This window comes from Prorops nasuta, unplaced genomic scaffold, assembly GCF_024137725.1.
Source record: "Prorops nasuta isolate Cenicafe-Biocafe unplaced genomic scaffold, Cenicafe_Pnas_1.2 PNAS00024, whole genome shotgun sequence".
In the NCBI taxonomy this organism is placed as follows: Eukaryota; Metazoa; Arthropoda; class Insecta; order Hymenoptera; family Bethylidae; genus Prorops; species Prorops nasuta.
Window position 1 is genome coordinate 975,272 of NW_027116821.1, and position 15,372 is coordinate 990,643.

The window sequence follows — 15,372 nt, forward strand, 5'->3', positions numbered from 1 at the left end:
GACGATTCAGTTTGATATTGTGCAAAACTAGGACATTACCATAGAAAAGTATATCAGACTTCATCACTGTACCTAAACTAACCATTTTAAGCCAGAAATATTTCAATAGTACGTATAGGATGGATTTCATGTCGCCTTAACATAAATGTAAGAAGTATATGGAGATGATCAAACACATGACTGTTGATTAACAGGTACTTCTGTGTGGATGATACACATAATAAAAATTCTACATTATTAATGGATTTCTCATAAAATTACCACTTTGTGTAAATCATAAAAATATTACAGAGATTATGGAATGGAATTTGAATGAAGAGAAGAGAGAGAGAGAGAGAACAGGCAGAATAAATTGTTGATAGAATAAGTTCGAAGAAAACAAAATATGTTATAAACACCAATAATAGCTAAGCTGGTAACACCCAAATCAAAGCTTTAGTATTGTATTTAATAAAATTTAACATCTTAAGAAAATTCTTTGGAAGGAATTTATTAGTTTCAAGACTTCAATTAATATGAAACGTTGCATCCATAACAGGGATTATTGTACTAAAAAAATGATGAAGCTTACTAAATTTAAAATTATCTAGAATCCATTAAATTTAAGTTTCTATGATAATGATTTACTCGTTCTTTCAGTTGGATAATATCAAAGGATATTCGGAACGAGATCTGAAGATATTTTTATAAAATCGAGGATACAATAGCTGTATATGAATAAACTGGTTAACTGTTTCGTCGAATACATTAAGGATTATTGTGCAGGTCAAGGTTGAAAATAGCTTTTCAGCTTTGAAGAAGCTTATGCCTAAGATGAACGTTGCATTGTACAATTTTCAACTATAATTCCAGGAAATTTGTTACTCGGCAATCATACTGACAGTAATTTACAGGTGGCGCTTTCTATATAGCTAATAAGCGTATAATGTAAATAATATATTAACACCGTATGCATAAAAAGCTCTCTTGAAGTTAAGAAAAAGAATATGCGATTTGAAAATCATGACTATTGTTAGCCTGTAGATGACGGGTTTAGCCACTTAAAAATTCGCCTGTTTTATATGTATATGCTTTACATTGCATACATGGATAGATTTGTTGCAAAATAAATAATCAGTTCCAATGGAAAAATGCTGTCCTCTTAAAGGTAATTTATCCATGGTCAAGTGAATAAATTCTTCTGACATACCTTATTTATTTAAATAGCTTTTGGTGTAAACACTTATTTCAAATCTTATATTTCTGAAATAATAGTCCATTTCTTTGTTATCGATTCTGTTAGATACATATAACGCGTGTCGCATTGTATAATATCGCACTTGTCCCAAAAGTGAACAGTTTATGAATACAGAAGTCTCCAAACTAAACAATTCATGACTATACGAGTCCCCAAACTAAGCAATTCATAACTATACGAGTCCCCAAACTAAACAATTCATAACTATATGAGTCTCCGAACTAAATAGTATGTACCTCATGTATTTCAAAAGAGCAAAGCCTCGAACACTTATGCTACTATAGTTTGAAAACACATTGGATACGCATCTTCGAAACTATCATCTTAAATGTTTAGAAGCAAACTCGTAGACGGAGGTGGATAAAATTAATGTTATTTGCTAGCAGTAACTTTACGGCATCGAAGACATTCTTCACTGGTAATGGTGTCAGAGTATCTATAAAACATATTTTAAATGATATAAGAAGAAAGAGAGAAAGAGAGAAATTGAACGTTGGGTGGAATAAGCTGGAAACGAGTCAAATAAACTGTAGATATAACACGTAACAATGTAGTCACACCGATGCTCATGCTTCATTGTTATATTTAATAAAATTTGAATCTTATAAAAATTAATATGTGGAGACTGGTTATGTAGAGACTATATATTTTTGGGCGTTTTCCAATTATCGGATAAAAATCGACACAGTGAGACATAAATAGACGCCAATTATGTTTGTTTCACTATGTCGATTTTTGCGCTAGTTAAAAAACGCCCTGTATAAACCGTTTCCCTAAAGCCTATGCCTGATTGTACTCAAAAATTTATACAACTTTATTAGTTTAAAAGCGTTTTGGTTATATTAAATATAAAATTATTTTTATAAAGATTTACTTACTTTTTGATTTCAAAAATACCAAAAAATTATTATTAAGTGGTACTGAAAATTTTTTAAAATACCGAGGATATAATATTGGAACATGTGATTAATATTTACATTTCAGTGAAAATTTAGATTAGAAATCACGTAGTAATTTTTTGACGATGCATTTATGTCACTGATATTCTTTAAACAATAAGCAATTGCGTATAATTTTTGTCCAAATTTACCCTTTTAACCATTGAAACTAAATTATGGAAATATTTTCTTCACTGCTTCCTTGTGCACAAGAGTATGTTGAACATAATGGCAGACGAAACTAGGTAGCAAAACTGCATACACTATTATTAAAGCAACTGAAAACGGAAGCATAAGCTGTTTCAAGATAATTTGCTTTCGCTCTGGTTTCAGATTTCTTGAATTAGGTTTATGTGCTCTATATCATTTCGTTTAGTAATTAATCTAATCCAACACCAGTACGACGTGAATAACTACAACAAATTCTCTGAGTAGTTTTTTTCCAGTTATGCAGATACTATGTGGTAAAAAATATAACCTAACCCTACGTTTGTCAATTTTTTTTCGACAATTTACTTCAATGAAGACAGTCTTTTACATCTTCCACATTTTCCCCCTATGAAACAAAGAATAATAAATCAGAAAGTAATCCTGCAAATTCTTCAGATTTTTTGTTTCGTTTGTCAACCATAAGATAATTGAAAAAAACAGTTTTAATTAGTATACTAAATAGAAAAATACATTTTTCAAAAAATATTGCAACATTGCTTTAATATAGTAATTTTTGAGTATTGACATATAATATTAACGCTTTTTTAATAATACATAAATTTATAATAAACATTCATAATGTTAAACATTTGTGCCAAAATTGTTTACAATTAAAATAAACAAAATAATTAATCTCTGTACGATATCCCTTAAAATAAAACTTTTGCTCACACAAACGTATATAAAATCATAGTTTATTGGTTCCTTCTATATTTTTTTCGCTAGTGCTAATACTTTGACTAAATCAAAAGAGTATTAAACAAAGATACACGTAATAATTCGACGATCGTACCTTCCATTCCACATACAATACCCCTAAAGGAATTATGAATATTTTCAGGCCGTGTATACATTAAGAAATATGTTGATAAAGATACGCTTTCCCATTTTCAACTTTCGCTCTCAAATATCTAAAATCCTAATGTTGCTATTACTATATATATTATTAAACTGTTGCAAAATCAGTAAAAAAAAATTTAATCGATAAATAGTTTTTCAGACACGTGAAAGCGATAGTTAAAATATGAGAACCTTTATATTTTTCGGTTTTATAGCAGTTAGACTTAAAACAAATTATAAAAAATCAAAAAAATTTGGATTTTTGGAGATGTAACCAAGTACGTACTTGAGCAACTGTTCTATTTTCTAAACAAGGTGTTGAATTTATTAATGCTTGTATTTCCTTCGTATGCAGAGTTTTATTGTTTTTCTTCATATTTTCATAAAAAGCATTAAGAACAGTTGACTTTGCTTCTTCCGTCCACATTATTCTTTGACGTTTTTTCGCATTATTTGCATGACCTAGATGAAAGGAATACATTAATAGTATAAATTTTTTTAAGCATTATAACTTTAAACATCAATTAAGTAAAAATAGATTAACTTACCTATATTGAATTTCCTTTCTCTTTTATTAGACGTATCGTTTTTATTAGGACTCTCATATTCAGATTCTGTAAATACAAAAATTGAATATATATAAATACATGAAAAATTAGTAATTAAATAATATTAATTTACCATCACTCGACCCTGACAATTCATTTTCCTGTATATTTTTGTCACTTTTATTATAGTTTTCGCCATTAACATTTTCATTCTCCAAATTATTATTTTCATCATCGCTACAATCACTATCGTTGTATCCTTGCGCATGCTCTAAAATTTTTGATATTCCCAAAATATCCTTAGAAAGCAAGGGCTGCCGATAATGTTTTAAGTGAATCTTTTCGTGGTGACCCATGAAATCGGCAAGATCGGTAACCTCATTGGAACTTAAGTTTAAAGCTATGCAGTTCGTTGCTACATGTTTTCGAAGTTTTGTCCCGCGTAATGTCTCAGGCATATCAGCGCCACATTCATTTGAAAAACGTCTCAATAACTGACAGGCATTTAGATGCTTTTCCACGAGATTATCTGGACCAGGTAATCCAAATACATATTTATTGTTTTCGTGAACTCTTGCTTTTTTTCTGTATTTTAACATCATCTTAATACTCTCAAGCATGCCGTTGTCTAGCAGAACGGAAACTGTCCGGCCTAATTTTCCTCTAATTTGAAAACGTACATACCGCTTTGCAACCTCTCGTCCTCTTTTACTTAAAGAGGCATACTCCTCTGGATTTTCATTCTTACTAATTCGCTGATAGTTATTAAAATCGTCCAATAAAATTCTCTCCATTTCACCTGGTCGGCGTCTGTTAAAAAGTTGAATGGTAATTAGAGTTGTTTCCGCTAAAGCATGCCATGCTGTTAGTACGAATTTTTCTTGCAATTTTTTATGGGCTTCATTTCTTCGTGTTAACAAGAATTTTGTTAATTTCTTGATATCGTTTACACTTGGAAGTACTGTTTTTTTATGCCTTCGAATTTGTGTTTGAGACTCAAGTACTGTTTTACTAACTTCCGCCGTGTAATTAGCTTTTTTTATTTTCAAAAAATTTTCTGCATTCGTTTGTTTTTGAACATTATTATATTTAATACACTCTGATATCCAATGCTGACCAATATCGGATATCAACGTGCCAATAGTTGCAGCCGTTTTCGGAGAAAGATATAGTTCTTTAGTCTGGTCATATCTTCCAATAATATTAACAGCTTTTATAAAAGTGTCGTAAAATTTGGGGTTGAAAATATCTTCAAAATTTGCAATATCATCTCTTAAGTCTTTCATCGTTAATAATAGACGTGCTATTAATCTTAACTGTGCACGTATCATTTTAAAATGATGAGCCGAATGTTTATATTTATTGCATAGATGATTACCGTATATAACAATCAGTTCATCATTCCGAACAACGGATGTCACAATGTCTTGTCGTAACGGTGGTAAAACCTTACTTTTTAATGTAAAACATGCTTTTTCGTGAACATTTGGAACAAGTCTTCGCCCTAAAACTTTTATTGAGTGACTTTTTCGCGCACCTCGGTTAGTACATAATCTGACATGTACATGAGCTGTTTTTTTACTTAGGTATACTTTACAGCTTGGGCAAGGTATATAATAATCCGCTGTTCTCGGCATTTCAATATTTGGGCGACGACTAACAACGAAATTACAGGTTTCTAAAGATGACGTAGTATTATGAAGAAAATTTCCCCTTTTTCTGATTTCAGCAATAATTTTCTTACGCTCCACATTGTTTTTCGGAAGTACTGCAAATCGTTTCACATCTACCTCCTCGCGGTGGACAGTTTCCAAGTGTCTCGAAAGTTTTGAATAAAATTTGTTACAATAAAAACAACAATTTTTTTTGGTTCCGTCGCTACTATGTTGAACAACAACTTTTTCTGAGTTACGAATTGCAGTACCGACTGCTCTATCCATTAAAGACACATTTAAGCCATGTGATCCTGCGCTTTCTTCGTTTGCTTCTTTCCTCGATGTCTGTATATTTTCGTCTGAATGGATGCTTTGATCAGATGGAACATAATCTGGATCATTCTCATTTTCATGATCCAAATATTTTTCCTCAAAATTATCTACAACTTCCTCCAAATTATCAATTGCAGTAACGACCGTTGTTCCCTTTACATTTTGAGGCTCGCTAATATCTGAATTCCCGTTTAACTGGCCATCCTTATTAGAAACTTCGTAATCATTATTATTTTCATCTCCACCTAAAAATTAAACGTAATCAGTAGTATTCTTTGTAATTATACTAGAAATAATAAGAAACAACATTTAGATTTAAGAAAAAAACATGGTCAAACCTAGCTCATAAGAAATATCTTGACCACAAATTCTTTAAACTGCTTTGTGTAAAAAATACAAAATTATTTTTAATATCTCGTACCATTTTTCTATTATTTGATTTTTACTTAGGTTATAACATTGCATTAGCAGCAAGAATGAGAAAGAGAATTACAAAGGTAACAAGAGCAAGTGCTTTCTCTTTCTTTCGCTTTTAATTCTGAACAATGTTATAAACTAAATTAAAAATGAAAATGATTTAAAACTGGTGCAAGATAAATGAAAGTTTTATTTGACTATTTTACTTAAAACGGTCCAATGAAACTGTGTTTACAATATTTACTATAACCATGCGTTACACTCTGCATTACGTCTTGTATTACTTAAGATGTGGAATTATTTTAAAATTCAATTGCATACAAGCTAAATACACTTGAAAGTATTGCTTTTATTCTTTTGACGTTTCCATAAAGAAGTCAGTATAAATATTTCCTTTGCATGAGATATTGCATATGTGACAAAAACTCCTATTTTTCTGTATAATTATCGATAACTCTATGAAACATGATCGTGTAAATATCGTTGGGAGCCATTGTAAGAAAAACATATAATATACTAAAAGATGGATTTAGTTTTGTTTATGTATAACTTCTATTAATTTCAGTCGTGCATATTTTTTTTAGCGAGGGCCTTTATTTGCAAAGTTATACGATTCTATTTTTTTTAGCGGCTTTTAAATAAAAGTACGACTTATAATATGGTTTATGTATTTTTAAAACAAACGTTTTATGCTTCATTCTGAATTTTTCACAATATTGTTATACTCATTTTATTCTGAGCTACAGTGGTTTGAATTCTTTTTTATTTGTATTGTACACACCCAATTTTCAGTACAGAACTGCTCAAATTTGCTGTTCACATAGTATTTTCGATACGCAAAATATATTTTGTACATATTATATGAAACAAAATGTGCTTCGCATTCTAACTTTGCAGGCTACTATGATAAAAATATTGTATGCAATACCTACGTAAGTTTCTCTACTCGTGAAAAATTGATACTCTGCGCAATAATAACATAAAGTAGTGCGCAGTTAGAAGCTAACCATGAGTTCATTGTTAAATTTATGATAAAATGTATTTCCTATGTACTCACCCAATTCATCTGGACTTCTCTGAGGAATAAGCCATGGAGTGCTAATAGCTGTATTAGATATACCTTTCAATTGTATCATTACTGTAACGAAATTTATATATGAATATTAATTGAAAATTTATTTACTTAAATCATGAAATTTACCTTCAATTTGTTCTTGAGAGGAAAGAATTTTATCTTCGATTATAATTGGCTTAGACGAAGTAAACGGTGAACTATTTCCGCTATCTCCTTTTTCTAATAATGTAGTGTTATTTGTTGGAGGTATTTCAATAAATGTAATATCTTTTAACAAACTATCCGTTATAATTAATTGCGAAAGACAGTTTTCTGTTAATTCTGCAGGTTTAAATGGAGTAGAAGCCGCGGTTTTCTTTACAGCTTCTTTCTCGAATAATGTGACGTTATCTAATAGAGGTATTTCGGTTAGCTCACATTCATTAAGGAAATTATCAATCTTAGAAGTATTTAATAATTTCTCATCTAAAACATTAATCTGTTTTAAATTTCCAAATAAATATACGTGTTACTTTTTTGTAAATTTGTTGTTACCTTTCGAAGAATCCATAATATCAGGATAGTTAAAAGAACGGTAATTAATATTTGCAATACTTTCATCCATACTTTCATCTCTAATAGTAAATACATTATTGAACTGTTCAATACCTGAAAATAATATATCAGTCTTTAATATATTAATATGTATATATATAATAATCAATAGAAGGTTGAAGTTATTCTAGAGTTTCAGTCGACAGTTACAAGAGCCAGTTCATTACAATTTAGCTATAAACCATACTACTCACAATCACTAGAATATATAACTTTTAACTAAAAGTTCTACTATTTTAATAGGGAAAATGAAATTTTAAAATAATTACTAGAATTATATTCCTTCAGCATTAGTGGGTTAAGTATAATTCTTTTTGATGTGAATTTTAGTACCATATAAAAGACACTAGTTTTACGCAGGTAAACTAAATCCTACACACCAAATGTTGCAGTCTACCAATCATCTAACTTATATAGAGTTTGTTAAATGAAACAGTCAGAATCTAAATTTAACGTCCTTGCGTATTATTTTGAATACAGAAATTAATTTTGGGTTTTAAACCTATATGAATGCCAATTGAAAGACACCATAAAAAGATCTCACACAAAAGATTGATATCTCTTATAGTTATGAAGTAAAAAAGAACTTTACTTAAATGGTTAGAGTTGTTTTGTCTGGATTACCCTATATAACTGTTGATCAAAAGCAATTTATGCATCCAACAATTTAAGTTTGTAAAAAATAGCTTTCTCTTGTTGAACAATACTTAGATAATACTAAACTATTAAAACTATAGAAGTAGATACATAAGTTTATATAATACAGATTAATTAACCACCCTTTTTAATTCCTTTGAAACTACTCACTTTATAAGAATTATTTATTTATGACCACTATTCAGTCTTACAAAACTTAGTCAAGTGAAGATATTCAGTTACTTTCAGCTATAACTTAATTTGTAATGTAAGCAAGTAAATATTTAACCATGGATAAACTTAACCACAAGTAAGTGTAATGAAGCTTAACAAATAATTACAAAAAGCAGTATTAACATTTTACCTGAATGGCTAGTCTTACCATTAATTTTTTCCAATCGAGTCAACATCACATTTGGAATATTTAAATGAAGATTCCTTTGAATATCCTTAAGAATTTGATAATCATCTGAAATTTTTAATGTTTTTGTTAAATGATAACAGGTATTTTATTTTTATAAAGTTTAAATGCATTAGATATATTATATTCTACAGTGCCATGTTTAAAATTTTAACCAGATCTAATCAATATCTATTAGATTAATCTGTTCGTTAGGTTGAATATTCTGAAGATATTTAAATGAAAACCAAGCTAAAAGATTACATAACAGGAGCTATACTACTTTTTTTAGCTGTATCTTAACTTAATCGTACTTAGTGATCTAGGCTGTAATAACAGTAGCTATCATTGAATTTAAAATAACTTACAAAAAATTACATATATTTAAAGAGCAGGAATTTTATAGCCAATAATATTATTTAATGTTCTATGTTCTTTCTTAAAATATTGTAAGTCCTATAGATATTTTAAAATGGAATGTAAAATGTTAAGCAATATTGTGTGCTTGTAGGAAGTTAATAATAAGTAATATGTGCAATAATCAATAAGATGAGAATTTAATTAAGTCATGGCAGAATTACGTGATTAGATTTATTATATTCAATGCACTGATAATTATTTTATTGAAAGAGTTATTGAAATATTTAGATTATAAATGACATGATTTGTTTATTAATTCTTTCGGTCACCCCCTAGACAAATGGCTGATTCAACTTTTCCAATTTATTGCATGAAAACATAAAGCATTTATAAATTTTATCATGTGATAAAAGATTTAAAATACATTAATTTTTTGGTAAAGCACCATTATTAATCTCATTATCGAACGATTGAATCTTGAAAAAATAAATTCATTCTACCTTCAAACCTCTTATTTTCATTTTGTAAATTAAAAAATGGTAGCTGAAAGGTTTAATGTATACCGTTTCGAATTGATATATTACTGTTGGACGAAAAAAAGTTATTAAAGCAATTTTAATAATATATTAGAAATACTTACTATGCCTAAACACTATATTTTTCAATTTATTTCTACTAATATTTTTCTTGATATCATAACCAGAGTTTGTAGAAATTAAAGCAAACATTTCTTCACCGTTAGTACACCAAAGTCTAATTCTTTGTGAAGAATAAAATGGTATAATTAGAATTGTCGACGTCTTTGTTGAAACAATGGAGTACTGCAATAATCCAAGTTAATTCGTATTAGTGTTGCAATGGCGGAAAGTAAAGGATATTGGGAATATGGGAGGATCAGATATTCAGTTTTTCAAAAATGGAATATGTTCAGCGTAGTCAAATGTAGTGATAATAGATGGCGAGAATTGGCTACCCCCACTCTGACTACTATTCCTATTGCAGCACAGGGTAATGGTGGTCAGAGTAAAGGTACGGAAATCTCGCAATCTATCATCATTGGCCATATGTTCTGTAACTTTAACGAATATTATCGGTATCGGTATAGTGCAATAACGACATGTCAGTATATATATATGTATACAGATATGCTATTGTTTTTGGTTCTTACCATTATGAAAATTTTTGTTATACTTGCAAAATACGGGGACTAACCAACATTTAAATAAGCGGTTACGATTTTATCATATGAATGGTCAAACTTTTGCTTCAAGCAATCAGTTGATAGAGGGTACATTTATGTACCGCGCGATTCGAATTAATTGCTCTATCAATCTTACTACCTACATACTCAGATAATTTACTGTGCGTACTAGGACTGTTAACGTGTTTGGCGCGAATAGTGTACTGCGTGAACTCACCTAGAATCTATAATCAGTTATTTAAATGTTCAGTGTGCTAAACATAGTGAATGATTGATATAAAAAGTGGTAAAGGTGAGTCCATTCAAACCTGTAAGGCAAAATATTACCATGTGGGTAGCTAATTTGTTGTTAATTAACCAATCAACATAGGTATTTTCGACAAGTCTCAATCCTACACATGGTACAATTTTACCTTATAGGATTTGGTTGGACTCACACCCTAAACCACAATTTAAATAAAGATTTTCAATGAACTTTGAGCTGAAGCTTTGAGAATACCTATACAGATTTATGAATAGTGGATTTAGGGTGTCTGCTGAAACATTCAACGCAGCATATAGAATCTGATGTATATTATCGTTGATGTATCTACTAATAAGTTTCATATCTTGTTTTCCAATTAACACTGTACTGACAAACGTCGTTATTAGATTTCTTTTGTATTTACATATGAAGTAATTATACTAATTTTAAGAGATGAGTCTTAACAGTGCCACCTGACTATTAAAGATGATATGAGACAGTGTGTGCTTTTTATAAATTGAATGCAACCTTATATTATTTTTAATCATTATTATTAACAAAACTATAGATAGGTTTAAATAATTTTTGTAATTGTTGGAAACGAGAAAATTCCAGATACTAATTTGATTAAATTCAAAGCTGTTTTATTCACCCATTTTTGGTAAATATTTGTCATTAAGTGCTTAGTGGGATCTGGTTTATTTGATATTATCACAGTACTACAGTATAAATTAAAAACGTATTTAACAACTGCAAATATTTTGTCAAATTAACGAGATACTCTGAGACGTCTAGTTTTATTTATAAAAAACTTATTAAATTTTCCTTTCTCCCTTTCTTTCTCTCTTAATATCACGTTTGAAAAATAAGAATGAGGGGTATTAGAAGGTATAATAGGCACACAAATGTATGATATAGTATAGGTATAAATCATAAAATACACTTAAGAAAGGAGAATATTGAATATTTAAAAAAGCAGACATTTGATTGATATAATTAGTCTGTTTGAAGTAATAGCAAATTTATTTTTAAGTTAATTATTTAATGATGTATATTAGCTTTACATCAGTTTAAGCCATCAGATATTTAATATAAAATTCAAACAACTTACTTGTATTAAAGCCATAATATAGATGATAACGATCAATGAAAATAACTTTAATTTTTTCCAGGACTCCATATTACCTCTCAGTTTCATTTTGATAAGTGTAAATGAAAGTATTATTTAGAAGAATCTGCAAAAAAATAATTACATTTAATTTCATAATAATATATAATTTACTACAAAGAGAATAGAATAAAATATTAATCTGAAATTACCGTTGAAATTATACATATATGTATAATTATATGATGTTCTATCCGTTATAATTCTTTCAAAAGCTATACCTATTATCAACTCTCTAAATCATCAAAATGGGATAAAACCTATACTACCAGAAACACTGCTTCTATCAAATCAAAACAAACTATTCATCAGCAAGATTTATTTGCTTCATTTTTTATTCTATCATCACCTTGACTTATATTTTATTAACCTTAAATATGAAAAGTCGATCAGACGATGCATACATTCTGGCGGCAAGTAGATTCATTGCTGCACATTGCTAGGTTGGTGGAATTCAACATTTAACGGAAACAGGTTTTGAATAATTATTGAGGGTGCTTGTGCTTGCATTCCGCAATCAAGTTCTGGTTATAACTCAACGGATTAGCAGTGATACAACTTTCAGAAAAATATACTAGACGATACTATTATTGCTATTAAAAATTTAAGTTGGTATACCTACTTAATCCCGACTTTTGAGATGACGGATCAGGACTATATACATCTAACGATAAAACGTTTATACTACTTTGACGTTAGATATTAAAAGCTATCGTAGTAATTTTTTATTGTTATACATTACTTTTAATTCGAACATCATCCAGTTTTATGCATGTAGCACAGAATCTCATTTCTAATAAAATAAAAATCATATAAGTATTTTTAGCTTATTAGATGACAGACTATAAATTATATTAAAATGTTATTACTTTGTTAAGCAATTTGTAATTTGTTCACAGGATGAAATAAAAATTTCCTCGAATACACAAAATAAAAACTTCATTGCAGAAAAATGAATGAAAAATAAGTTTTTATTAGCCACTGTAATTTCATTAGAACATTTAATGAAATTGACGAAAGAATGAGATAATTTTAAAAGTTAAATTTTTCCCGACAAACGTTTTATTCAGTGGTGCAGCAGTAGCAATTGCATCTGCACACTTTTTTAGTTAACATATATATTCACTCGTCATTTATATATTTATATATATTTAAGATGATTAATAAATACTGTAATAAACTGTTTATCTATTTGCTTTGTTTTGTGTTGATATATGAAAATTCTTAAGAAAATAAACTTTCACAGTTAATTTCTTAAAATGTAAAATGAGTATTTAATTTTTATTTGTATGATCTATCTTAGTTATCCACTAACGATCTCAGTTCTACATATGATGATACTTTACAATTCAATTCACCTATAAGCGAGGCCATGTGCAACATCAATAAAATCAACCTGGCTATGTAGTATATATATAGTTTAAACAATTAATATTATACACATAACTAATAAGTCTATACTTTTGATAAAAGTATTGGTGGTACTTACAATATAAAATGAATATTGAATTTTTTGTTGGTATTCATCTTAATAGTTCTCTAATAATCTCATCTGCTCTACATATGATGTTACTTTACAATTCACTTCACATATAACCGGAGACATGTGCAACATCAATAACATCATTCTTTGTACGTGGTATATAATTTAAGTAATTAAGATTATACGGATAAATAAAAAACCTATTTTAGGATAAAATTATTGGTGATACTTACAATGCAAAATGAATATAGAATTTTTTGTTGGTATCTATCTTAACTGTTATCTAATAATCTCATCTGCTCTACATATGATGTTACTTTACAATTCACTTCACATATAACCGGAGACATGTGCAACATCAATAACATCATTCTTTGTACGTGGTATATAATTTAAGTAATAAAGATTAAACGGATAACTAAAAAACCTATTTTAGGATAAAATTATTAGTTATGCTTACTATGCAAAATGAATATTTAATTTCTTTTGTATGAATCATAATAGTTGACTAATAATCTCATCAGTTCCACGTATGATGATATTTTACAATTCACTTCATATATAAGCGAGGCTATGTGCAACATCAATAAATTCAACCTGGCTATGTAGTATATATATAGTTTAAACAATTAATATTATACACATAACTAATAAGTCTATACTTTTGATAAAAATATTGGTGGTACTTACAATATAAAATGAATATTGAATTTTTTGTTGGTATTCATCTTAATAGTTCTCTAATAATCTCATCTGCTCTACATATGATGTTACTTTACAATTCACTTCACATATAACCGGAGACATGTGCAACATCAATAACATCATTCTTTGTACGTGGTATATAATTTAAGTAATTAAGATTATACGGATAAATAAAAAACCTATTTTAGGATAAAATTATTGGTGATACTTACAATGCAAAATGAATATAGAATTTTTTGTTGGTATCTATCTTAACTGTTATCTAATAATCTCATCTGCTCTACATATGATGTTACTTTACAATTCACTTCACATATAACCGGAGACATGTGCAACATCAATAACATCATTCTTTGTACGTGGTATATAATTTAAGTAATAAAGATTAAACGGATAACTAAAAAACCTATTTTAGGATAAAATTATTAGTTATGCTTACTATGCAAAATGAATATTTAATTTCTTGTTGATATCCATCTTAATATAGTTATGTAATAACTTCATCCGTTCACCATATGATGTTACTTTACAATTCACTTCATATATAAGCGAGGACATGTACAACATCAATATGATTAATCTGTGTAAGTGGTATATAATTTAAATAATTAAGATTATACGGATAACTGAAAAACCTATAATATTTTATAGCCGAATGAACCGCTGCATTAATATTTGGCTGAAGTTTAAAATTTTACAAAAAAATAATCTTTCAATTTCTAAAAATACTGAAGATATTGTAGATGAATTGTATGGATGAATTTTGTAATTAGTACCCAAACCATGCGATTGTTATAACTTAATTTTTTTAGGAAATATTTTTTAAACATACATTATTCTGTTAAATTTAACCAATATATCTTTGTGCGCAATTTGAAACCATGCCTAAATATGTATTAAAATGAAGTTCTTATGGTACTTTATAAGAAATATAAGGATATATAATTTAAGACCCCATATCATTTAATTAATATAAATTTACATTTTTTGTAAATATCTATTAAACCAAGACATTTTACATTATCCTGTTAATATATTTACGCTCAGAATGTAAAACTATGCCTATATATATATTAAAATTAAATATATAGGCAAAGTCTCCAAACTGTTCAATTGACATAGATATATATATATATATATTGAAGCACAATTTTATGTCAAACAGTAATAATAATATTCAGTTTAAGGTTTAAATATATGTATGTATAGGTGTTTATATTTGTGTCCACAAAGTATATTCATAAATTCAACGAAAGTCATGTTCTTAAATGAGTCACTTACTCTCTAAATTTTTATTACACATATTTGTAATGAGTTAGATATTATTA

At 28.4% G+C, this 15,372-nt stretch overlaps 1 protein-coding gene across 4 annotated transcripts in view; it reads right to left on the reverse strand.

The window, feature by feature from the left end:
- The window catches only part of LOC136781692 (uncharacterized), a 29,185-nt gene extending 14,039 nt beyond the window's left edge, over positions 1–15,146 (reverse strand). Inside the window, exons 1-11 of one of the 4 annotated variants that reach the window (XM_066740646.1) lie at positions 12,009–15,146; positions 11,800–11,923; positions 9,884–10,064; positions 8,866–8,952; positions 7,788–7,901; positions 7,380–7,718; positions 7,236–7,316; positions 3,907–6,006; positions 3,774–3,839; positions 3,512–3,687; positions 558–2,731 (exon numbers count right to left, since the gene is read on the reverse strand). In XM_066740646.1, the coding sequence (XP_066596743.1) occupies positions 2,693–2,731; positions 3,512–3,687; positions 3,774–3,839; positions 3,907–6,006; positions 7,236–7,316; positions 7,380–7,718; positions 7,788–7,901; positions 8,866–8,952; positions 9,884–10,064; positions 11,800–11,886 (3,270 nt within the window). In that variant the 5' untranslated portion in view covers positions 11,887–11,923; positions 12,009–15,146 and the 3' untranslated portion in view covers positions 558–2,692. Of the gene's footprint in view, positions 1–557; positions 2,732–2,883; positions 3,202–3,511; positions 3,688–3,773; positions 3,840–3,906; positions 6,007–7,235; positions 7,317–7,379; positions 7,719–7,787; positions 7,902–8,865; positions 8,953–9,883; positions 10,065–11,799; positions 11,924–12,008 lie in introns of those variants that run through there. The other 3 variants (XM_066740647.1, XM_066740643.1, XM_066740645.1) reach the window with 3 other exon arrangements.
- Between the last annotated feature and the right edge of the window lie 226 nt (positions 15,147–15,372).